Genomic DNA, 25,627 nt, shown 5'->3' with positions numbered 1-25,627 from the left:
ATATTTTAAGCAATCATGCAGCGGTTTTTAGGAATTTTTCAATTTCCATCCTTACTGTATTGTATTTTTGTCATAATTTTCCCTTATCCCGCTCTTTTTATGTGTTTTGACTTCATTCTGGAGATCTTAATTATTCATATATCACCCTATACTTAACACTTGTTACTCGCTACGCTGAGTTTCGGTTGCAATTACCCTCAATGCAGTATCGTTAAGTTCCTTTCTGTGAAAACTAAATATTTTACGCGAATGTCTCTTCTACAGGGCTCCAACATTAATATGGATCCTTTACTTAGTAATACTTGAGCTTGCAAATTAAAAGTACAATCATTCCCTCTGATGGCGTCGAATAAAACTGCATTAAATATATAACAGTGACCTCACGAAGGTTTTAAACCTAATTTGTTAAATCTACTGTGGATTCTTGATAATCGTTAAGAATTATATTGCCAGGGTTGCTTGTAACCTTCATAATCTAGGAAATGAATAATCGATCCTTTATCAGAATTATTATTTGTCGTCAAAGTCGTCAGCCATCAAGTCCGAAATTACACAAGGTCAAATCAGTAAAAGTCATTGCCTTTTTTTTTTTTTTTTTTCTAAGGTCTTAACTGAGGTTGAATATCAAGAAACAATATTCTAAGAGGCAATAGCAATACATTGCTGTAGACTATAAATAAATCATACAGTATTGTTTAAATAGCCGCACATCATTCTGGAATGGAATGGGATAAAAAATATTTCGACCAAAGGCCAATCGCTGGAAACTACGAGGTCATTCAGTGCTGAAAGAGAAATTGACAGTGGAAAGGTTTGGAAGGTGTAACAAGAGGAAAACGTTGCAGCTGCACTTTGAAATAATTATTAGGAGAGAATGGAAAGTAAGATGGAAGAAAGAGAATATGAACGGAACGGAAAGGGTTGCAGCGAGGGGCCAAAGGGACGCTGCAAGCAACCTTTAGTAATGCCTACAATGCACCACGTGAGGTGCACTGACGGCCCTTCTCTCTTACGGGGGTAAGCATTATGCATGTACGTAAGTATTATGCAACAACTGAAGGGAGGCGTGAGCTCTTACGTGAATTCTTTCCTTAAGAGTGCTGTTTGAGCTTTAAATATTATTGAAATTCATATTTAGTCCAATTGCTAGTTTTTAAGATAGATATTTCAATATAACTATTCTGGTAGTTTTTCGCAGTAGTTGTCAAATTCTAGTTTTGTACATTTTGATGAAAAATTTCTGAAAGGTAAATATGGTTTACATATGGAAATAAAAAGTAAATTCTTAATATGGTCAGACAATTGAAAAACCAAAGGTGTCTTCCTTCATTTGCTCTTCGTTATTCCGCTACATGTACCACTCGCAGCGTTTATCGGTAGCTACAGCAGGCAAATACTGCTTTAAGTTACATCCCTTTCGATGACACCAGAGATCTTTCAACATTAATGTCCCTTTTTTCTCCTGTGATTGCAGCTGATATTTCTTCGACGCGAAGACCGAAGGTTGCGGCATTCCTTAGGGTCTATCTAACGCCTTTGTCCTACAGAAGACAGAACGGGTCACTCCTCTCTAGTCACGTATCAGAATCGGAAACCTCTCTCTACTGAAGATGACCCTCCCTATGTTGTCAACATGTCTTCTCCAGATTCTTGTAGGTCTTGGCTTTTTGTCAACTGAATTGTGTTCGTTTCACCTTTTGAAGTGGCTACCTGGTTTTCTCTTGACGCACGTCTTGAAGACTGTGCGGTTTGACGGTCTTGGCGCGATTTCCCTATTAGTCATTTTCTTGAGTCTTTCCTAACTCCTCGAGGTGCTTCTTGAGCTGCGTGTTCTTGTTGTTGTCGTCGTTTTTGTTGGTCCATGATGCACCAAGGTTCCCTGAAGATTTAGATTCATTCTCGGAAACTTATACCGGTTCTACAGCACAGCTCGGCACTGAACGAGTCTCTCGTGCAATGAATAATTGATTACACATACGTGAAATTTGCGGGAAGTGAATGAACTTGCTGCCCGTCAATCATTATGCTTAACCAGAGTTTTAAAAGCACTGTTAATAAGGGCGAAAAATTTCGGACCATGTTACTCACTTTCTTTTGTTTCTGGTCAAACCATTATGTAGAACAACGTTCCCGTTTTCGAAATTCCATGCATGATATCATAAATCTCTATTAAGTCGGTCTCCTAATTAACTAGAGAACAGTAAATCATAGCTCGAATCCAAGTCTCACAAAACGTTGGCCTTGAACTCCCCAGCGAGGTATGGTCTCATCTAATTAATGTGAATTACTGAAAATCATACTTTAATGTAAGACGTGTACGGATATGAACGAGAAACGGCTCACGTGAGAATTCTTATGTTATTTCCGTTTGGATTTGAGCAGAAGGGTTAAAAAGTAATATGCCTAACCTTTGTCTCCAATTTTAGTAGAAGACTGCTATCCTAATCAGAGAATGTTTGTACTTTTATCACATTTTAAAGGCTTTTGGCTTGCCTGGCCCACTGACCGATTCCGTAAATATATTGTTTCAGATTTGTTTATAAATTATTCTGTGCGTATTACCGGCAGGAAGCGCAAGATTATTACTGCATAGTGTTTATCACTGATTATGCAACTCCCGAATTGACTCGTTTCCGAAAAGACATGGAAATGATTTCTCTTTAAGAGTATTACATCGTTTCAGAATTCCTCTCATTGCACGCACCACGCATTATCTCAACCCCATTTAAATTCATCTTTTATTGTTATAGAGGCTACTTTTAGTTTAAGTGCGGGTTTTCCAGTCAATAAATTTATTTAATCCATATATCCAAGAGCCCGCATCCCTTCGCATTTTTTGTAAAACAGATTACTGTACAAGTGTCTGTAGCACCACTCGAGAAATATGTTATCCAATTACCGGCCCCCGCCCCCTTAGGTTTTTTTTTTAATTCTAAAACTGTTTTTCCGTCCCCCTATTCCTAGGTATTTAATCTGTCAGTGATTGTTGTTCCTTTAATGGAGTCTCTCTCTCTCTCTCTCTCTCTCTCTCTCTCTCTCTCTCTCTCTCTCTCTCCAACTAGTCTTATCTCCTCTTTCCTTAGATTTGAACATTCCCCTTTCAATTAGTTTAGCACAGTGTGCACTCTAGTGTCTGTCCTGAATTTTGTTTTTCTCAAGGTCTCATTTCCCTTTCCATAGTCGTAGCTGTTTTCTTACGCCATGATTGCACAGTTTCATTCTATTTGCAGCCCTTCATAATGAGCAGCGTATCCTAGCTTTTTAATGCGTTTACCTATTACTTCTTTTCGTGTATATATACGTATCTCCAGTTTCCATTTAATTCCCGTTATAATTATTCCTCACTCAGATTCTTGTTTATTTCATCTTGTCTTTGTCTTCTTTCGGCTTAATTTTATTCATCAAGTTGATACTTTTCATCTCTGAAAACCTTTTCTCTTTCCTTTCCTCCCTCTCATTCATATCTAAATTTCATTTCATATCCCATGCGCTCTTCTCTCTCTCTCTCTCTCTCTCTCTCTCGGTCCTCCCACCCATTGTACCCCTCAGTTTTCCGCCTACAAGCCCCCCCCCCCCCCCTACAACCGCCTTTAGCACCCAGGAAAACCAAGCACTCCCTTCTACAGGTAAAGACACTTGATTGCACCGTTAAAGAACAAGCTGGAAGAGTCACCCCTCATGAAAAAAGAAAAAGTGTGGGATCGACCCGACTTTGTTGTTTATTGTTTCAGAATCTCGATCGTCAATATTCCTTACGTAATTGTGAACTTGGCAGTTTTATGATTTTATTTCCAACGACCAAAATCATAGCAGAGATCATATGGTTTTAAGGAATCAATAGATTTGAGATTGAGTTACAAAACAGCGTTAAATTAGGTAGATATGTTGCGTTGTGCATTGTATATTTATTCGAATGCCTCGATATTCATATTGGTTAGCGGCAGTAATTCCTCTTAATGAAAACTTATGTATTTTATTTGAAGTGAATTTTTTTCAGTTGTTACGTCCTTCCTATAGCCCATTTTGAGGAGAGTAAAATGCAGACTGATTAAGACTTGACGAGATTTATCAGTAGATAATAGAATTTTAAACTGCCAATAGACGTCGTTTGATCTCGTGTGACCTAAATGTCTTGTCTTTGTAATATAGCAAAGGATGCATATACTTTTATCTGACATTTCGATGTGCTGCTTATTAAACTTTTTATTATTGATTCCAGAATGGCAAACAGATATTTTTTATTCTGCTATTTTCATGATTCCATGTTAGAAAAGGCATTCATTTTACGGATAAAGAACAAAGCAAAAACCCCAACCGGTACATTGGTACTGACAAAGGACATTCAGGATAATTACGAACGAATAAGTTATCGCTTAGCTTCCAGTTAATCGAGGGTATCTGACGTCAGCTCATTCTAAAACCAAAAAATGAAGAAAAAAAATGTATAGCCTTCGAAAAATGGCCTCTCATCATTTCCGATAGTTGATTATGCAGAGCCTAATTTCCAGTGAGAAAGCAACGTGAGAATTCGAGTTCAATTCTTTTCCTTTCGTATTGTTAATCGGATGATTATGCGTCTGCTTTTATGAAACTGGAATTGACTGCTTTCGAAAAAAAAGTTTTTTTTTTTTTTAAGTTAAATCATCATTGGTGTTCTGTAAATGCAGGAGTTCTATATTCTGTGTTAACGGTAAGCATATTTTGTTGAATATTTCAGAAGGAAAAAATACCACGCTTCACAAAATATAAAAATAATAATCCGTTGTCATTTAATCCTCTCTAATCCTTATTTGATCCTTCAAAAACCCACAAATCCTGTTTTTAACTTGAATTTCCTCCAGGGTTTTTAACCTCCCCCCGCCCATCCTCCTTCCCGTCCCGTGAGTCTTTATGTATGTATTCATGTCCGGAGCATTTATTGGTCTATTCATTATCCAAGGGTTTAGAGAGAATTCATACGAAAAGGGAAATTAACTTTTAATGTAACCCTTGCCCGTTTCGCTTATTTCTTGGATAATGAATATTGATGTTCCTTCGTCTGCATTTTTGAGGTAGCTTGTGTGTGCATGTATAACAACAATCCGCTTGCCTTAGGTATGTCTGTTTTGTGCGTGTGTGTGTGTGCGTAAGCATGTCCATGCTCTGAAAAATAACACATCATTTCTGTAACATGAATAGTTTTGTATTAGTTTTCATAAAATTGGTCCAAGAACATTTGATACAGGAAGTTTTTTGTATTTTTTTTCTTTTTAAGGAAACTTATTCCTGTTTTGTTGTTTTATTATATGTAAGAATCATACTAGTGAGAATGTAAAATTTTGATCTCGCTGGCAAATGATTGATAACTGTAAATCCTCGTCTAGTAAATAGTATGAGAATTGGAAGTGTTGGTCTTCGAACTAAGGATACAATTTGATGAAAAAAGCTGAACCTTTCGCTGAAAGGACTTGATTTGTACTAAAAGTCTCATTTAATCTATAGCAGCGTTCACTTTTACACGCTGATATGAATTCTGATGGAGATTTTCTCCAGCAGATACTCAGAGAGTAAAAATAAGACGTTTGATTTCTTGTGATCAAAATTCAAGTCATACGAAATTAACATTCCCCAATTCAGATGGCTTCAAGTTTTAGAACCAGCGAAGGGATAGAGTGACTGATATAAATTTGGAGTCTGAATTACGTAGATAAGGTTCCTGTGGTCTTGGATTATTTCCCCTGCATATCCTTGACAGCGAATGGATTTTAACAGCGAATGTCGCCTCTTGATTTTGCATAAAGAGATACTAACCCTTTCGAGTTTGTTAATATGAATATAATTTTTACTTTTTTGTTAACGTGGCCAAGCCACATTGAAGGCTATATTTTTTTCTTGTTTATTTTTTGTTGTCTTATTTTATACAGGACCCTTCTATTTCTTATTATTGTTCTCAGTGTCATGTGAAGTGTCACCAATCCCTGTGTGTAAGTCTAGGTATTATTTTTGTTCATATCCTTGTGTCTGTATGACTGGGAGATATGGATGTTTTACAAAGACAAATTTTTTCATAGACACCTCATACATTTAATCTTGAAGATATTGTGTACCCTTTTACATCTCGCCTCTACATTTGATTAGCACTCATACGTGTTTCGTGCACGTTCCTTCCCTGCATCATTTATTAAGCGTCGTAAAGGAAAAAAATAATCACCGTCCCTTCACAACAGCTTGAGTTTTTTACTCCCAATTTTTCCAAGATTCCAAATGCATTAAATTTTTTAACCTTTTTGTGCATCATTTATCAAAAAATAATATTATTGCCTAGATTTATTTGCACTTAGTGTTAACTCATTTCACAGAGATTATCTAGAATTATTGTATTTCTTTAAAGTGATTCTAACGTGTTCTTGATATTAATTTTCAAGTGACTAACTTGATTCTGAGATAACATCCTTTCATTCTTAATGAAATGCACTTTTACAGAATTCTACAGAACTCAGTAACGTTCTCTCCTCCATCACCTAATGATTGTTCTTTTGGCCAGTGAGGCCCATTCCCTTACCTCCGTGCTTAGAGGGAGAAAGATGTATGATGTAGCTAAAAACATAAAGCATGAGTGTTCAAAGTAGTTGCTTAGGATGGCCAAGGCTTTCAAGCCAGTAGCATTGTGTTCCTCTTCAAAGGCAGTGAATCACTTGATAGTAACAGGAACGTTTATCATAAAAATAGGGCAAAATTGGAAGTTCCATAGAAAAAAAAGCATGTGATGAGAGCTGTAACCACAAACTGAATGAACACTTTAAATGTGATGAATAAAGCATTTAGACAGTGAATAAAAAAAACAACAACTCACCACCACGACTTACAAGCACACAAATTGGTAACAGTCAGTCGGCCACTTTTCACACCCAACCAAAACAAAATCAAACAAAATATATAAATAAAGACAGATCAGATATAAAAAAAAAGAAAAAAAAAACACTCCCCACTGCCAAAGCATGACCTAATATAGCTAAGAGAGAAGGGCTCGGTGCTTACAGACAAGGTGGACGAGGAACCCCATGCCGAACACCCACCCTCCAAGGAAGTCGCCTCGTGAGCGCCCCCCACGCCCAACCCCTTCTCGTCCGTGAGTATTTGTGGATGCTGATGCCGCTGCTGCTGTTAGCTCCGCTGCTGCTGATGCTACTGCTGATAGCGCCGCTGCTGTTGCACTTAGCTACTGTCCCGTGATATATATATATATATATATATATATATATATATATATATATATATATATATATGTGTATATAATGTATATATATATTGTGTATATATATACTCATATGTATGTATGTATGCATTTATATAAAACACACTACATATTCATATGCAGTGTATATAATACATCTTGTTTCTATGGTAGCTTTAAAAGAGACATTAAATCCTGTGTATTGTATCTTTTGAGAAAATCTGTTAAAAATCGTGTCATATTATCTTCACTATATTAAAATCTTCTTCCTAAAATCTGTCACAGAGTAAACAACAATATTTTTCAGAGACCTTGTTCACCAATGAGCCATTTAATAGCAGCTCGCTAGTTTTTCGGAGCTCGTTATAGAGGTGGAACAGTATACGCATTAGGCGAGTCATTAACTGAACGAATGAGGATATTTATAAAAGCTTATTAATCTATATCTGATAGATAATTCTACATCCTAGGTATAACTGAATTAGATGAAATCAAATTTACTTTTTCTTTACAAACATGTAGCTCTAGAAAAATAACATATATTGTTGCTGTACTTTCTGTATGTTGAATTTTGTTTTGAGGAATGAAATAATCGGTTAGGATGGCGTGTATGAAGATTAACCGTTAAATTCCCAAATAACGTTTAGCAAGGAGCATTCTGACTTCCATTATTTTCCATTTTAAAGATGTTTGCTATAGAAATGAAATGTGCAGATATTAATACATTTATATGCATATATGTGTGACCTTTTATATGTATATGCACATATACATAAACATATGGATAAATATAATAATACATATATATATATTTATATATTATATATATATCTATATATATATATATTTTACTAATATTAATATATATATAATACCTGATTCTCTAAAATCTCGTATATATGTGGAATACATCATCACATATACATCCCATTTACTTTAAGAAGAATAGGATTAGTCTGTTGGTTATCATGTTACTCTTCTCTGTATGTTTCCAGGAATGAATGTGTGTGTGAGCACATGTATGGCAAAGGCAATGCATTCAATCCCTCCATATAATCCCTACTCCTTTGTTCCCAATCCTCCATCTGTGTTAAACAATAATCAATCAGTAATGGAAAAAATTTCCAGTCATCTGACCATCAGGTATTTTACCCAAAGTTTTGTCATCTTTCACTGTATTTTGGTATGAATCTGCAGACGCCACTGGGAATAAAAAAAAAAGATATTTCCAGATAAGGACACAATTACAGCTTGCGTTGGATTGCACATCTAAATTTTTGAATGATATATATATATATATATATATATATATATATATATATATATATATATATATATATATGTTACTGAAACGGTACTAGGATTTGATACTATCATTTCAAAATTGAAACAGCCTTTCACAAATGGTAATTGTGAATTACAATTTTATTTGAAAGCGCAATTTCTCACAGCCTTGTAAACAAATTGCATAGCCACGACTCGAGAGCCAAATTTCAGCAACAGTTATGTGTGACTTTTCCAGCTTGTGTCGTGAGACGGTTACCGAGTATCGAGGCTTCTTGCATTATGATTTATATCTAGTGACGCTTGGCAGTTTCTTCTACTTCTCCTTTTAGTATTATGGTTATAAATGATATACCCCTTTTACTCTAATTATGATCTCTAAATACGCCTTGTACATTTTTTGACCTTTTTCCCCTATTTTGGGGGATAACTTTCTTTTCCATTTGATGCATCGTACCTCCTCGCTGCCTGTCCTTAATAAACATGACCTAAAATAATTCTCCCGCCAGGAATAAGTTCCGATAGTACTGCTACCCATGCACAAGGTAATTGAATCATCTTTTAGTTGAGAAAGAGGAAAGATTTTGTGTAGTCTATGTTTCCATTCTTCTTGTGGGGGAAGATCTTGTATCAGTTTAAGAAATTCCCCCCTACCTCCAGTTTCTTTTGCATTTGTTGATTTAATGAGTTATAAACCCATCAGATGTTTTGGAGATGGACTGAAGCAAAAGCGATATGAGATCTTCCATCCAGATTAAGGGAAGTCTATGGTGCGCAGCTGAAAGCTTCAAAGTCTTCCATATGTCTAGAGTTTTATGTGTAAAAATGATTTCGGAGCAGATTCTAGAAAAAGTCTCAGAAAGTCAGATTTCCCATTTTCTTAACCTTAAATATATTCAGTTGAATATTTTAAGAGTTTCCAGACGATATGATTTCGGTTCCCGAACGAGTTTCGAGCCATTAGTTTACTTATTTTAAAGCACAAAGAAAATCAGCCCCCAAAGAGTTGTTTAAATGTGACCCTACACCTTCATTGGCCCATATCTGGATGGTTATCTACTGTTTCGAAAGCTGGACAGTTTTCGACATCGGTAGGGAGAATGTCATTAATAGTTGCAAGGTAGCAATCGAAAGCACCAACACATATGCTGGTGCAACTGCAGTTCCCTCTTCTTTATTGAAGACCGGTACGCCAGCCGTAGTTCCCTTGCCCGTTGTGTGTTATGTAGCAGACAAGTCAAATAGATGATGATCTCTTTTTACAAATAACAGGTGGCTTTTTCGACACTTCATCGCAGTTATTGTTACTATTAACATTAGGTAATAGTTAGGATTGTATTGGTCGTTAGAATGCTATCAGCTGGCTTGAAACGACAAAAATACTGCCACCTTCAGTGATGGTTCCTATTAGAAGCTTCAGCTGCGGCGAGGAAGAAATTGGCTTTCACGAGAGAGTTAACGTGTTCTGTCAAAAATGTCATTATTATTATCATTAAATTACAAAATAATAGTAATCAGTTTCCTTAATAAAACATTACAAATTAAAATAAATCACTGAAAAAAAATTTGTGTTTGTACAGTATAGTAAATAACTCCATACTCAAAACAGAGTGTAATGCAGCATCCACGGTTGCATCGTCTCTTGGTAGAGAGAAGAGACTGACCTCGGCCGCTAATTCCTTCATTCCCTCGGAAGCAGCTTGAAGAAGCAAATACAGCTGTATCAGTTACAGTTGGCTGATAGCGTTCTTGACGACCCTTTTAGAGTTAATACCATTGATGTTGTTGTGGATGTGTTGATGTTGACAGAGGGCTTTCGCTCTTTGCGGCTCTTCTCTCTCTCCCCCTTCTGATTTTTTAGCCCCGAAGGGACCAATGGGCCCCGCCCCGACAACCCCTTCACCCAAGCCTCAGTCCAACCAGTACATAAGTGGCCTCTCCGACCAGGGGTCCATGTACACGTCAACTCACTCACTAGCCTCGTCGACGATGCTAAACCCTTACACAATAACAACACAATGACCATCCTCTCCCCTCCTCCGCCTCCCCCTCCCCCGCCCCCTCCTTCGACCAACGCTCCTCCTCCTCCATCACATCACCACCATCTTCAACAGCTTCACCACCATTCTCACCAACAACAAGGCAATCACCACCCCTCTAGTTACTCCCACCCACTCCGCCCACACCAGCAGTATCCATCTACTCTGGATGGGCGGCGCCCAGGCACTGGCGTACGAAGGGCCAATTCCCACAGTATCCATAGTAAGACATCGTCATCTCATACCCTTCCCCGACAGAACTCCATGGATTTCCCCAGAGGGGATTGCGACCCTTTGTCATCCTCGACCCTCAATCGCTCCTCCCCACCAGGACCTCCTTCCTCCTCCCACACACCTCCCCTTCCATCGACTAACCATGGCACTAACCACAAACACAGATCCAAAAGTACTGTGAATGACCCCTCTGACCTTGAATATCACTCGGGCAATTCAGGTATGTTTGTTTCTAGTCATCTCAGTAGTCATTTTCTTAGGAGAGTTAAACCGCTGATGCAAAATGAACAAGATAGAAATCTCAGTTACAACAATGAATGGCACAAAGTCTCATTCTTACAATGAGGCGGGATTTTGTTCAGATTAGTAATACAAGACAGATGTCATTTTGCATTATTGCGTTCTTAATTCTCTGGTTATTTAATAGCTTGTATACTTTGAGTATATATCTGAAATATACCATTACCAAACAGTGTATATAAGTTAAAGTTGAGAAAATACTAGTCGTGTTTCCCTCAGTCTTACTACACTCCAGCACCCTTTGCACCATTTAGGTAGTCTGCAGTTTAGATGCTTCACCCTCCAAGTGGCACAGTTACTAACCTTTCAACAGTTGCGATAGGAAATGGTGTTAGGATATCCTCCATGGTATATCATTTTAAAGTAAAGCACTCTTTTTATCCTCTCTCAAGGTCAAAAGAACCTTTTTTTTAAGGGTGTTTAGTACATTTTATTTCAGTTGTTTCATTATTTCCAGGATAATTTGACATACGAAGCAAATGGGTGCAGGGAGTGAAGTAAAGCTTCCTACCAAATAGCAGTGACAATACAGTTTGTAGTGTACATTGATTCATTCCATACCTGAATCTTGTCGAAGAGGGATGAAGTGGATTTTGCTTGTTGACAAAATGACAGATCGTATAGAAGCAGAGCATTCTCTCTAAGCATGAACAGTTCGGCATCTTTCACAATATTTTGTCTTTTCCTTCGCTATGACGATCAAAAAATGTTTCCTAATGGTAACCTCTATTTCAGGAGTAATGACAACAAATGGTTATTTAAAAATAAAAATGCTTGACTAATGTATTGTAGAGCGTGTATATAAATCACAACATCCTAATGTGCAAGTTAATTGTTCATAACTTTAAAGCTAAAAATATCAACTCTGTTCTCCCCCCGTGATAATATGCCTCTCTCAGCACACGTTAACTGTAAGCTTGCAAGCAATAAGGCGCTTGATTCGCTCATGCCTCTTGTTTTAACAATAAATCTTTACCTATAATGTATCTGATCTACAGCTTCATCCCTCTTTTAACCAAATCTGTGAAACTAATATTTGTAGCAAGCCATTGCTCAGAGGACAGAGAATTTAATCAATAATTCTGTTTGTTATTTCCGACTCTCCTTTTGAGTATCTTCCTTCGTGATATGCTTTTATTAATTTCATCTTTACATTGCTATTATTTTGATTCTATCTCCTCATAAATCCTCACTTTTCCTCGTCTGTGCCTTTATAGATTTTGATGGAAAACTTTTTTCCCTTCTCTTTTAATTCTCTTTCAGTCTGCCGATTCTTCTCGCGTTTCTTTTGTAATAGATCCTTTTAGATTGTCTTTTGCCTTTATATTTAGACTTTTATGCACTTCTTTTCTGTTTGATATTTTGCTACAGTTCTTTTCTTTGATTTTTGTCGTCCTTTATCTTTGTTTTCTCTCTTCATATAGAAGTAGCTTTTTTCTCTCCAATGTTTCATCACCGAGCGCCCCCCCCCCCTTTTTTTTTTAACCTTTTTACTGAATCATTACTGTTTGTTTTTATTATTTCTAATTCTGATTATAGATTTCTTATCACCGTGAACGCTGTGAAAGTTAAAAAGAGATAGTTCTCTCTCTCTCTCTCTCTCTCTCTCTCTCTCTCTCTCTCTCTCTCTCTCTGGGCATATGGCGAAATTATTCCATTCCGCATGCATCATGTCTTGCGAACATGTTCTATATGTGTTGTCTGTCTATATTTGTTTTAGTCGTGTCACAAACCAAGCCTGATTGCAGCGAAGCCCCGACCAGTAGAAGGAAGCGCAAAAAGCCAGGTCAAGGTAGGGAGAGTGATAGACAGATAATGAGGTCAGCTCTAAACTCCACGATAAGTAAGGTCACCTTTAATGCTGTGTTCTCAATTTTGTTTACCAATAATGAAAAGCGAGCGAATGCTCGCAATATCTGAAGCTGATGGTTTACCACATCGTATTTGGTCAATTATTTAAAAAGAAAAACAAAAGTAATTTGATATCATTTGCAATTAAATCACGTCGAAATAACTCGGTCAATCAATGAATTTTAAGACATTATTTGCGTCATAGCATGAATATTACTAACCAAGCATCGCTTGAAGGAGCAAATTTGACATGAGGCAGATCAGTTATTGCTAGAAAGATTAAAGATGACCTTACTCCTACATGTTTTAAGTGTATTGATAAATTCCAGGGAGAGATTGGGAACTGCTCTGTGGTTTTATTGAAATGTGAAAATTCGTGGGATTTTCCCCCTGACTTAAACTGTCCATTTTAAATCTGAGGAGTATTTAATTTTGTGCTTTTTATTAATATATTCTAATGAAATATTAATCCATCTAAGTGTCAACTCAGGGTGGAAGGTTCTCGTTTGAAATAAAAAATTAGTACGCAGTATGTTTCTACTGAAGTGAAGTTATGAAATCTTTCATATGCATTTTGTTGTGTTTTCTATTGTTTTTTTAATCATATAGTCAAACTTCCACTTTAGAGAATTTATTTGGAATGATGAAGTTTTGATATGCGAATGACATGTTAGGTTAGTTTTTTCCAGAAAAAGTAATGCAATGCAGCTAGATAATTAAATCTAATTTTCTGTTTGCAAAAGGTTATTCCTCATTTGAATTGTGCCATGCATTTGGAAGTGATGAGTTTTTATATTGAAAGATTAAGAGAAATGTATAATGTGCAAGATGCAAATATATATATCAAACATTTTTCTAGTTATAGTGGATTCCTGCTGGATGTAATTGTAAAAATTAAGATTATTAGAAAAGCAAAGATGGATAACTTATATAATGGTTAATACAGGAATTATTAGAAAAGCAAAGATGGATACTTATATAATGCTTAATCCAGAAATTAAGGTTTCTGAAAAAAAAAGAATTTACAGGAATCTTACGCCTCAAATTCCTTGGAATGAGAATGGCGCAGATTTATGTCCTTATATGAAAAACTTATGGAATGGATCAAGACTTTGAAGTTACTTGTGAATGTAAGATGCATATTGAGATTTGTGCAATGGAATGTCATTCCAATAGACAGCTGTAATATCTTTACGCCATATCATATATATCATGGTTAGTCAACATTGTTAAAACATGATGATGATAATCAATATACTAAATGGTCAGCGTATTCGTCGGTACGAATAAGTGCAGAACAAAAAGCAGCAAATGCTTTGATGCAAGACCATTACCAGAAAGAAATGTCGTGTTCCACTTCTAGACTGACAGTGATCGTTTTGGAACAGTTTGGAATCGAACTGTCTGATTAAAATTCGTCAGACCATTACAAAGGAGCCCCAGTAGTCTTGGTAAATGTGAAATTGGAATATTCTTGCTTATAGGTCAAATACGTTCCCAGTCGCTACTTTCATGGGATGAATATTCCACGAGATGATAATTCTATGTTGTTTATGGATCAAACTTATTGAAGTTAAATGGTGTATGTTTTTCATTTTTAACTTCACGCTAAAAGACAATGTGGAGGGCTTTGAATGGCTTTCAGAGATGTCAAGCAATAGCCTTTTCTGAAATTTATACACATCACGTGATTATAATGGATTTTTGTTCAGATTTTTTTTAGTTCATCAAAGATTAGTTGACATTTTCTTTCAAGATGGTTACTTTACATTTTTTTTTTAGATTAAAGTCGATATTTAACAAGTATTAGAAAGTGTTCAAATTTCTAAGTGTGTCTGAGAACTTTGTAATCATTCAGCGTTCTTTATAGACCACACTTTTAAGGATAGTAAGAACTGGTTAATTTTCCACCAACGTTTGTTGAAAGAGCCAAAATTCCTTTCCGATTTAAATAAGTTTTTAATATTTACATTACTATTTATTATAATGTAGAGTATTTCATTTTACATCTTTGTTTGGCTTAACTCACCTTGTGCTGTAGGTAATCGGTGCATAAGCCTATACCTTTCAGAATGCATACAGATCCTGTCTTGATATGTCCTACTTTGAGAGAGGTGTTAAAAGGTGTATTGCTTCGTGTATGATAACCTTTTCATTTGTGTATGTATTATTGTTTCCTGCTACACTGTGCGTATGTATGTGCATTCATATTGCAAGAGCACACACATGCATACACTGTAATAATATTGCATAGACTGTAGTTAATGTATGTAAAAAGTGTGTGTATATTAGTCCTGCACATTATTCTGTTAGGGTTGATTCAGTGTTTATACCGCACGTAATATTAATTTGTTTTTGTATATTTCATACCTGAAGTTCTGTTTCTTTTGGATTCCAGTTGTGCGTATCTATCTCTTTTGATATATTTATAAGCAATTTTTGAACGCTTTAAAAAATTTACATTAGATATGCGAGACAGCTTATCGTGAGCTTCATGTAAAACCACACCCTCGTGCAATTAAATCAACATGGAGAAGAGTGGCATGTATTGTGAAAAGAAAGATATGGTTCCCCCATCTCTTATGTTGCTGACATCATATTCCCTCGTATACACGCCACCCACAGCATTGAATAAACAACACATCAGCCGCGGCTCGTCCCTTCCTTGGCTTCAATTAAGACACTTACTGTATAAAGTTCCCCGGTCGTTACTTTGACCTTACTGTAAATGCCATGTTTTGAATGCCTGAGAGTTTGATTGTCCCTTTGTCTTCTTCGTGTCTTTTTACTATATATTTTTTTGTTACTACGTGTCCCATTTTATTGTTTTGTATTTATTTCTCATTCGTGTGAAAATTTCCAATTTCAGTACTTCCATTAAGATATAAACTAACTTATATTTTTTTCTTGAAGATTTTTCCAGAGGACTTGTTAGATAAGTACAGTAGTTTCTAAATGTAACTGTGATCCTCAGAGTCGTAGTTCTGACAAACATTTGCTTTGCTTACTGTTCATCTTTCCAACATTTCTGAAGAGGCTGTTCATCAGTTTAAATTAGTGTGATCAGATTTCCTTGGATTGTTTCATCGTACACTTAAGTAATCCAAGATGGGTAAATCCCACCTTTATACAGCTCGCCGCATTCGTGACTAATCCTTTTCTCTGTTCACGGGATAGATCCTGAAGTTCCTAAGCCTGCCCCCACTGGTCCAAAGGATAATGGAGTTCCCTCACCGCCCGACGATGACAAACAAACTTTTTATGAAAATTTACCTTTCCACGGAATGCAGCCCCCACCAAATAAGGTAAGTGGAATAAACTTTGACGCGGAGACTACTTACCCCTAAAGAAAGTAGTGATGAAACTTGTTGTGAAAATGTGAGGTAAGAAGTCAGAATTTGCAAGATTCAGCAAATAGGAAAGACCTTCGGGTAAGCAATTTTCCGTGACCAAGGAAAGTTAAGAGTAGGTTACTAGAGTTTTCTCGTTGCTTAATATTATATAGGTACTATACTCTGTTTTTTTTTCATCTGTCCATCCGCCTGTGGTGTTTTTGTATGGTAACACTGCGTCCCGGGCTTTAGACAGTTACGCTATGTGTAAGTTTTAGGTAAATAAAAGGATATCTGGGTGTACATTTGCAACTGAAAAGTTTTTCAATAATTTACTGTATGCGAATTACACCGTTAATATTCGAAATAGGATATTATTATAATCGTTGAATGTAAGCTGAATGTAACTATCTAAAGCCCGGGACGCAGTGTTACCATACAAAAACACCACAGGCGGATGGACAGATGAAAAAAAACAGAGTATAGTCAAAGACAGTCTATAATACGGTAATTAGGGCAAACACGTATGGTGAAATTGACTAAAGGGATTTTCCAATATTAAATTGGAGAAACAAATCCATATATATGTGTGTGTGAGTGTGTACCCAAACATAACTATGGATTTGTTTTTCCATTTCAAGAATCATGCCACTATGAATAATTTTCAGTTAACGACTGAATGAATAAGTGTGAACTAAAGTAAATTAGGAGTAACTAGAACAGGTCTAGTAAACAGGAAGCAACGTAACCTCATTAAGAATGATTGAATTATCAATTAAAATGTGTGTTCGTTTGTCTTTTTGGAACTTTATTATAGAATTGCCTCGATTTTTCGTTGAAGCTGGTAAATAATAGCACAAGATGTATACAACGTTCTGAGGCTTCATTCATTTCGTAGACCAACTACTAATTTTTGCACCCTATATTCGTTTTGAAGATTCATTCGTTTTACAAGGCACTGGATTCTTAACATTAACAGATAGATTACTTAAATGTCAGACCTATTAAACTAAGCCCACTAAAGAGTAATCGATAAAGTTAGCAGGCCACCAAACTCCAAGAGAAGGCTTTTTATTTAATGTTCGGATGCGGCAAAATTAGAGAGAAGCTCAATGTTAAAACTAGTTTATTCGTTAACAAAAGTACTATCTTTTATCAAGTTGTAGGTAAAGGAAGGAGGTACTGTATTCTTCCATAGTGTAAAAAACGTCAAAATTTTCAGGGTACTCAGTCTCCATAGTTCTAGATATTCATTATAAAGTTGAGAGATTGTAAATAATTTTGCATGAAGATAAGTAGTGAATGGGCGGTAGGCTTCCAAGTAGCTGCACTGTCGGTGTTCTTTATATTAATAGTGTTAAGATCCCTGGCAGTTATTTTACACACTTCTTGAAATTTCTGGGACTTGTCGGTTGCTGAAGAGTAGGTATACATATTGGATTGCCGATTGATCTTTAGCACCAGGTACCTCTGAAAAAGATAAACATTATTAACTAGAGAACGTAAATTCGTAATGCCTAAATAACTGTTGTTGCTCTTTTCAAAGTGCAACTAGTACTATCCTAGTAACTCGATTTGTGCATTACAACCTTATAGCTCGTAGATACCCTTCATATTGTGTTACCGCAGTTCTGCAAAATCCTCAAAATCACTGCATTGTTTGACTATTGCACCGTTTTAGTCTCAGAGGTCAGCGATTGTTACCAAGCACTTAGGATTAGCTTGGAAGGTAAGCATTTCCTAGGGAAGCAGTGTGACACTGGGGGATGACTGTTTTGACTAATCTTGTGAGCTGTATTGTTTAGTACTTATTTAACCTAGTTATGTGTGTCGTTATGTTATATTTCAAGTTTTGTGATAACCGACTTGTTTTACATTTTATTATCATGCCAACTTGTGATAACTGACTTTTACATTTTATTATTACGCTAACTGGCACAGATTCCTGAACAAGGCTAATACACACTTTTGCTTTCCACCCAGTTTCCTTTTGTTTTCTTGTGCTACTTTCCTTTTATCACAGCAAAAAGGCATACTGATGAAATATATAGGCAACGGCAGTCTTGCTTTATAATTCTGTTCGTTTTTCCATAACTGGTATGGTTATCTCAGCTGGAGATACACAGGCTTCTGTGTACTGACTGTCATTACAAGTTACTTCTGAAGTTGGAGGGGCTGGAGGTACTTCAGCTCTGTACTGCCTGTCAGTACTAATCACCTTTATTTCTGGAGCTATATAGATTCCTTATTTAGCTGGAGATATTTTATTTCTGAAATTAAAGGGGAGGTAGAACATCCAAATTACTCGCCGCATATCAAATTGTTTAGCCGTTGTAGGAGATATTGTCCACATAAATCAATGTAACAGATGTTGCTCTGTTTAGAAGGAGATATTGTCCAGATAATTCAGATTTTTGAATAGCTGGAGATGTTGGAACTCAACAATCAGTCAGACTTTCTGTTCAGTAGGAGATATTGTCCAGATAATTCAGATTTTTGAACTTTGCTTAGTAGGAACTGTTTTGTAGGAGATATTGACCAGATAGCTGGGAATGTTGGAATTTAACTTTGTTTAGAAGATGTTGATTTCAACATGACTTTATTAGCTGGAGATGTTGGAACTAACAGATGTTAATTTCAGCTTGATTAGCTGGAGATCTTAGCCCCTTTGGAGATATTTTCTAAATAAATCAGACTTTTCAACTTTGTCTAGCAGATGTTGATTTCAACTTGACTTGATTAGCTGGAGATGATGAAACTAATCTTGTTTAGCACATGTTAATGTCAACATGATGATATTGTCAATATAAATCAGACTTCAGATGTTGATTTCATATAATCAGCTGGAGATGCTGGATCTTGCCAAGACAAATTAATTTAGCACATGTTTCTCTGTTTAGTAGGAGATTTGTTTAGCTCTCTGTTTGGTAGGAGCACTGCCAACATGATTAGCTGGAGATGTTGGAACTTAAAGATGATGATGATTTCCTGGTTGTTACTCTGTTCAGTAGGAGATCAGGAGATCCTTTCCAGATTAGCGCTAAAGTTTCAACTTGTCAACATGATTTGCTGGAGATGATGATGATTTCCCGGTTATTACTTTGTTTACTAGGAGATATGTTCAGCGCTATAGTTTCAACATGATTTCCTTTGAGATGTTGGAACTGTTTAGGAGACATTATCCAGATAAATCAGAGTTTTTCTTCAATGAGACGTTTCAACTTCGTTTTGCGTTTCAACTTCGTTTTGCAGACGTTGATTTTACCTTGATTAGCTGGAGATGTTGGAACTCATAGATGATGAATTGTCAATGTTGGAACTTATTTAGCAGATGTTTGATTTCTCAACTTGTTTAATTTCATCTGTTGGCTCAGGTGTTCAGGAACTGTTCACTTGTTTTTTTAATTTCGTGGGAAATATAATTCAGCTTGTTTAATTTCATCTGTTGACTGTGATGCGTAGCTGGGTTCATCTGTTTGCTGAATGCCGTGCTGGAGATATAATTTAACTTTGTTTTTCTGTTTCATTTCTTTTTTTGTTTCATTGCATCTGAAATAGTGGTCACATCTAATAGCCATGTTTTTTCAACAATCCTTAAGTTAGAGGTTTTTTTTACGTATATAAAGTGCTTAGTGTGCTCACACTGCTGCCCCTTCTATTTCCCTCTGGCAAAAATCAATGTTCTTTTTAATATTTTCCTTTTTTCTTTTTAATTTTAGGATATTTATTTTCAATTTTAATTATTTAAATTAATTGCAGTACCTATTTATAAAGGAACAAAATAAATCAAGTCATCCTTAAATCAATTCATACAAGTTTTACTAAACTGTTTTGCTCTTTGTTAAGCATGAAATTGTTATAACTAACGCAAAATATTCTATACCAGTTATTAATAGAAATCATTAATGAAATGGCCTTTCAGTACTAAAGTAACTTTAAGACCCAAAAATAACTAATGCATGCCATACTTTGCACAGCCCTTTTCCAAGTACCTTGTTTTTGTTATTTCCAAGTACTACCTTGTTTTTGTTATTTGATGTTAGTCATTAGTGTTTAGAGTTCGTGTTATTTGTAATACCAAGCTGTTTTTCAAGCATTTTTTTTATTGTAATACCAAGCTGTTTTTCAAGCATTTTTTTTTTAGTACTGCACTTATTTTTTTACCATCTGAAGTTCAAAGCATGTGTTGTCTTTTTACCATATGGAGTTCAAAGCATGTATTGTCAAAGCTGTCAATTGAAATAGAGAGATTCATGAAAATGAAGGCTTATTCATGCATATCTTGAGCGATCAAATTTAGAGAACACGAAGTACTTAACAACAGGAAGCAAATTTTATGTTCGCATGACTACAATATAAACTTTCTTTATAGTTATGACGAATAGACAGATTGCTAACTACCATCTCGTTCGGCGTCAACTATGATTACTAATTCCCGAGTAAACTAAAACGGTGGAAATAGCTGTGATACCATCCTCCGTTAACTGGACCCATACTAGTAGGTCTGTCTTCATTTGGTAACAGACTGCTGATATTCATCCCGTAGGAGACACTGTCGTCATGAAACCTTACTTGTTACTCATTTTTAATCTTTGATTGAAATTGAAGCAATATATTAAAAACTAATGTTATGAAACTGTCAGACGTTTTGCTTTTGGAGACCCTAAACTCAAAAACTTCATAAAAAGTTAGAATACGGAATTCGAAAATAAAAATCTACCTGACTAGAGTACAACAAGGTTTAATTCTATGAATCTATAATCACAGAGCTGCAGATTTAATCATAAAGCTAACCTAAACATTAATTATACATCTCAGAAAAGCTACTTGCTAGATCACCAAGTTAAAAACATTTTCAAGACTTAACTCTTGAAAATGCAAAAAAGGCAATAAGTCATAAACAAAACTAATTATGATAAATCAACAAAATGCAATAAGTCACAAACAAAACTAATTATGACAAATCAACGAAAATGCAGAGGACTTGCAACTCGAAAACAAATGTAAAGAAAAATACTTAAACTCCAATTTATCTTTTTTTTTATACACTACCTAAACCTGTTTATCGAAATTAGGCTTCTGGAAATTGACTTGGCATACGATTTTTTTCATAAATTGCAAACTATTAGCGATTATAATAGTAATGAAGTTCATGAGTCAATGTAAAACAAAAACAAAATCAGTTTCACGGATCTTGAAGATGAAGTTAAGATGGTTTTCCCATTGCTAATGGTTTATTAACCTTCAACGGTTTTGTTGCAAACTTCTACATATCAAAATTCACTAACGAACGATGAGCTAAATACGCCCAAGATTTTATCAGTTATCCGTAGCTGAGAGAAACAAATTATTTACAAAACCGTGCCACCATTTGATTTTAGAGAAATCTGTAAATACGTAGTTGAGACTAAAAGTATAAAGAAAACTGCGAGAAAAATAGCGTTTGATTTTATTCCTGAAGCTTCATTTTCATATGTATAATAGTAAGCACGTAAATGAGAATAAATTATTTATTTATGAAGTTTCAGTTGCATTTTTTATAGTTATATTTTACGAAGTATACTCTAATATTATCTAGATGGTTCTCTAAATAAAAATGCCCAAGTCATAACTCATGATCGCACGTGCTTTGAGCTTCACTGTTACTGCTTTTCCTTGCTAACATATTTGTTGTGTGCCATAGCATATGTAATTTCCATCAGCTGAGTATCATATTATGGGAACATATCTTTCAAGTGGAGCCATTCGCTAAGTCATCCAGGAGGTCTGGGCAACATTAGTGAATGGTGACAAATGGACGAGAGATATTGTCTCCTTAACTGAAATTCCGCTGAAGGAAAATACTTCTAGTAAGTCAATTGTGATTAGCAGGACAACTTGGAGGGGCAAACACAGGCAGGAGGAAGTAGGCCACCCAGTCAGCTAAGTCAGCAGGCTTCATCAGGCTATGGTTCGACTCGAAGCAGGAGAGACCTCAACATTCATCAGTCCAATACTGAAGATGGCTGCAAAGACACACACAGAACCCGAAGAGACGTCAGTTTTCACCAAGATGTGGATGACATGGAGGAGATCAAGAATGAAGGATTCAACAAATTGAGAAGGCAGAACTCCGAGTCATATGGTTCAATGAGAAGCACCTCTGGAAAGAATGCCAAAAGTGCTTTGGCCAGAACGGCAGCTTATTTTTCCATGAGACTCCCACGACATAAGAAAAAATCCAAAGATAACGATACAAATGAAGAAAACCATCAAATGATAGACAAAAACAGTCCTGGAGGAGCTGTTCCATCAAAGGAGCCTTTGGCTCAAGCATCTCCTTTAAGGGAGACAAAAAATGAGGCCCCCTCTCAAGACCCTCAGACAACACATTTTACTTCAGAAACAAAACACACAGTTACTTCGCAGCCAGCACAAAACACCGTAATCTTTGAATCAAGCCAAACCTCAAAGGTGACGCTGATTTCTCGACCATCATCTCGTGTAGATTCCAATAGCAATACAGTTTACTCAGAAGGCTTCCCCAATCAATTTATCCCCAGACCTGGTAAGGGCAGTAAAGTGTCCAGCCATGAACAGTCATCTGACCAACGAACAGATGATGACACAGGGAACATGGAATCAATGCCGACACCAGCACCACGGAATGGTGGAAATGGGAAAAAACATACATACCAAAATATACCCCTGCCAACCAAAGACCAAAGTAAACTTGCTCAATCACAAATGTTGCCTGAGGTTTGTTTTGTTTGCTTTTGTTTTGTTTTGCTTGACAGATATGGTACATGACCTATCACTGCTTAGTGAAGCACATTCAAACTTTCCATAACACAGATAGATTTTTATTAAGTACCGTTTATTGTCCTGTGCACCCTATTTGCCTTATGGTAATTAACCGTTCAAACTGGGTCATTCATGGCACTGAAGGTCATTACCGGAAGCATTTTTCTTTAAGTTACTAAATAATAGTTATGAACTGCTGATCTAATAACTCTTCTCTTACCTATTTCTTTTTCCTTATCTTCAACAAATCATAAGCTGGATACAGGCATCTATGTTGCCACCGTACTGGTTTATGTGCCCCGTGAGTGATTTATTTCATTTTCTTTTCCCCCCCCTTGTAGAAATATGATTGCATTTACTTTGGTGTTTTTCAGAGATTTCTTCATTAATATGTGAAACTTTAATAAGTATATTCATTTAATTTTTATTCTAGCATTTCATTGTTAATTAACTGTACCTAAAACTACTTACTGTCATTTAGTTTGTATAGTAACCTTGTGTTGAAGCTTTAGTTTTTACTTAATTTCAAATTAGTTTTGTCAGTTTTATTTTACCTGCTTTGGATTCTAACAAACTGTACATTTGTATTATATAATCTAATAAGACCAAGGTGTATTGTCCATTGTGACTAACCAACTAACATGCCGATGCGTTTTGTGGTCTGCTTACAGAACCGAAAGACAGCCAACTACGGGTCTGCCCAGCATCAGAATCCTACGCCTAGTTCCTCTTCATCTTCCTCCTCTCCATCCTCTTACCCATACCAACCACAGTACCAGCCACATTACCAAAGAAACCCATCTATGTATAAACAGTATCCTTCATCGTCATCATTAAATCAGCAGCCCCCATCATATCATTCCACATCTTCCCGGCAGTCCTATTCTTCATCAACCTATCCACATCCAGTGGATAGCCAGTCACATCCTGCCACATCATACCCCAACACCAAATCACATCCTGCCACATCATATCCAAGTAACCATCCTGTCACGTCATATCCTCAATCCGTTAACAGCCAGTCGTCACACTTGCCAAAATATACCCCAGGCGTCGTTTACGCTGACTTAACCTTATCACGCAATGGCCATCCTAACACCTATAGGAGAGACCTCAACACAGAGTACGCCATCCTACAATTCAATGGTCCTATCGTAGGGCAAGAGATCGATGTCTAAAGGTGAGTTTGTTAACATCTCGTGTGAGGGATTTTCATGAAAAGTGTTGCGGGTCAACCTCGAAAGTCTATTTACAAATGTAGTCTAATTCAGAAAATATCCCCTCTGTAGGTTCTGCTGTTTATTATGTAAGCTTATTTTCATCTATTTGGTAAGGATTTGGTTATCATATTACCTTTAAGTATGTGTGTCTGTTAGCAGTACATGTTAATTGTAAATAAGTATAGCTTCAGTGGATTTGTGGTGATATTACCCGAGAATAAGTTCAGCTTCAGTGAATCTGGGATCTTTGTTCTAAGTGTTCTGAAATAGGGAATAGTATCATCAGTGTTGCAAAGAGGTTGTACTGTGAAATTTGGTGTTTTATAGGTGTTGAAGCAAACTTCTATTTTTGTATTGAATTTATTTCTGCTACACGGATCTTGGTAAACAGAAGAACGAGAGAAATCCTAGCCAATTTGCATTCATATGACGTGTTTTTCTTTATTTTAAAATTTTACTAAATTAGTATCGTTTTTGATGATTTAAGTAAAGAAACCTATATTTCTTTTGCTTCAAAATTTTATTAATTGTAACATCTATTGTACGACATTGCTTTCTTATAAGAATCCTCGTTTGGAACTACAGTTATCCTAATCCGTTCTCAGCAATCATGAAACTAATTCTTTCTGAACTAAACTAATCCTATTCAGTTCTAACCAAGTTACTATTCTTCCTGAACACAACACCTCAGCCTAGTCCTAACATGCAAATTATTCTTCTTGGGCATCACAACCTATTCCAACCAGTGTTGGCCAAGATGTCGTTCCTGCTCGTAAACAACTGACTCTTCCTGACTACTCTCTCTCTCTCTCTCTCCTTGCAGCCGTTCCTGACTGCCTTAGGAGGTGGTGACCTCGAGTATGCCGACGTGGATTACTCAACATACACGTACGGTCCCATCCCTTACAAAGCAGCCTCCGTCACAAATGCTCAGGAGAAGAAGGCCGAAAAGGAAGCTGAGATGCAGGGAATACCCGTCCGACCCCCCAGGAAGAAACAGTGATGACAAGACTTCAGAAGAGAACCCGAATGCTTTCCTCTCTATTGCAGAAGAGGAAGACGGCTATGAACGAAAAGCAAAATTACATAAGGACAGAAGAATGACTGAAAAGTGGAATCATGTGAGCCTGATAGGGAAGGATTACCAAATTGGAACTCCTCTGATGACTGGCAAACAATTGTAGTAGTATATGAAGAACTTTTATACTCATAAAAATCCAGGCCTTTCCATGCTTGGAAGAACCATCAAACCAGTCAGTTCAATCTAAAGAAGTGAATACGGTATGCGTTCAGAATATGAAAGATCTTGTAGGGTGACTGCTAAAATCTTAAAGTTAAGTAGAGTGCTTAGGAATAATCAATACATTTTTA

The 25,627-nt window shown here is 36.3% G+C and overlaps 1 protein-coding gene across 1 annotated transcript in view; it reads left to right on the top strand.

The window, feature by feature from the left end:
* LOC135222360 (hemicentin-1-like) overlaps positions 1 to 25,217 on the top strand; it is a 453,571-nt gene extending 428,354 nt beyond the window's left edge. Inside the window, exons 21-26 of the mRNA XM_064260447.1 lie at positions 10,359 to 10,990; positions 12,791 to 12,862; positions 16,099 to 16,226; positions 22,125 to 22,991; positions 23,708 to 24,216; positions 25,080 to 25,217. Of these exons, the coding sequence (XP_064116517.1) occupies positions 10,359 to 10,990; positions 12,791 to 12,862; positions 16,099 to 16,226; positions 22,125 to 22,991; positions 23,708 to 24,214 (2,206 nt within the window). The 3' untranslated portion in view covers positions 24,215 to 24,216; positions 25,080 to 25,217. The remainder of the gene's footprint in view (positions 1 to 10,358; positions 10,991 to 12,790; positions 12,863 to 16,098; positions 16,227 to 22,124; positions 22,992 to 23,707; positions 24,217 to 25,079) is intronic.
* Positions 25,218 to 25,627: the final 410 nt, after the last annotated feature.

This window comes from Macrobrachium nipponense, chromosome 3 (assembly GCF_015104395.2).
Source record: "Macrobrachium nipponense isolate FS-2020 chromosome 3, ASM1510439v2, whole genome shotgun sequence".
Classification (NCBI taxonomy): domain Eukaryota; kingdom Metazoa; phylum Arthropoda; class Malacostraca; order Decapoda; family Palaemonidae; genus Macrobrachium; species Macrobrachium nipponense.
Note: the sequence above shows the minus strand (reverse complement) of the source record. Positions and strands in the feature narration are given on the sequence as shown.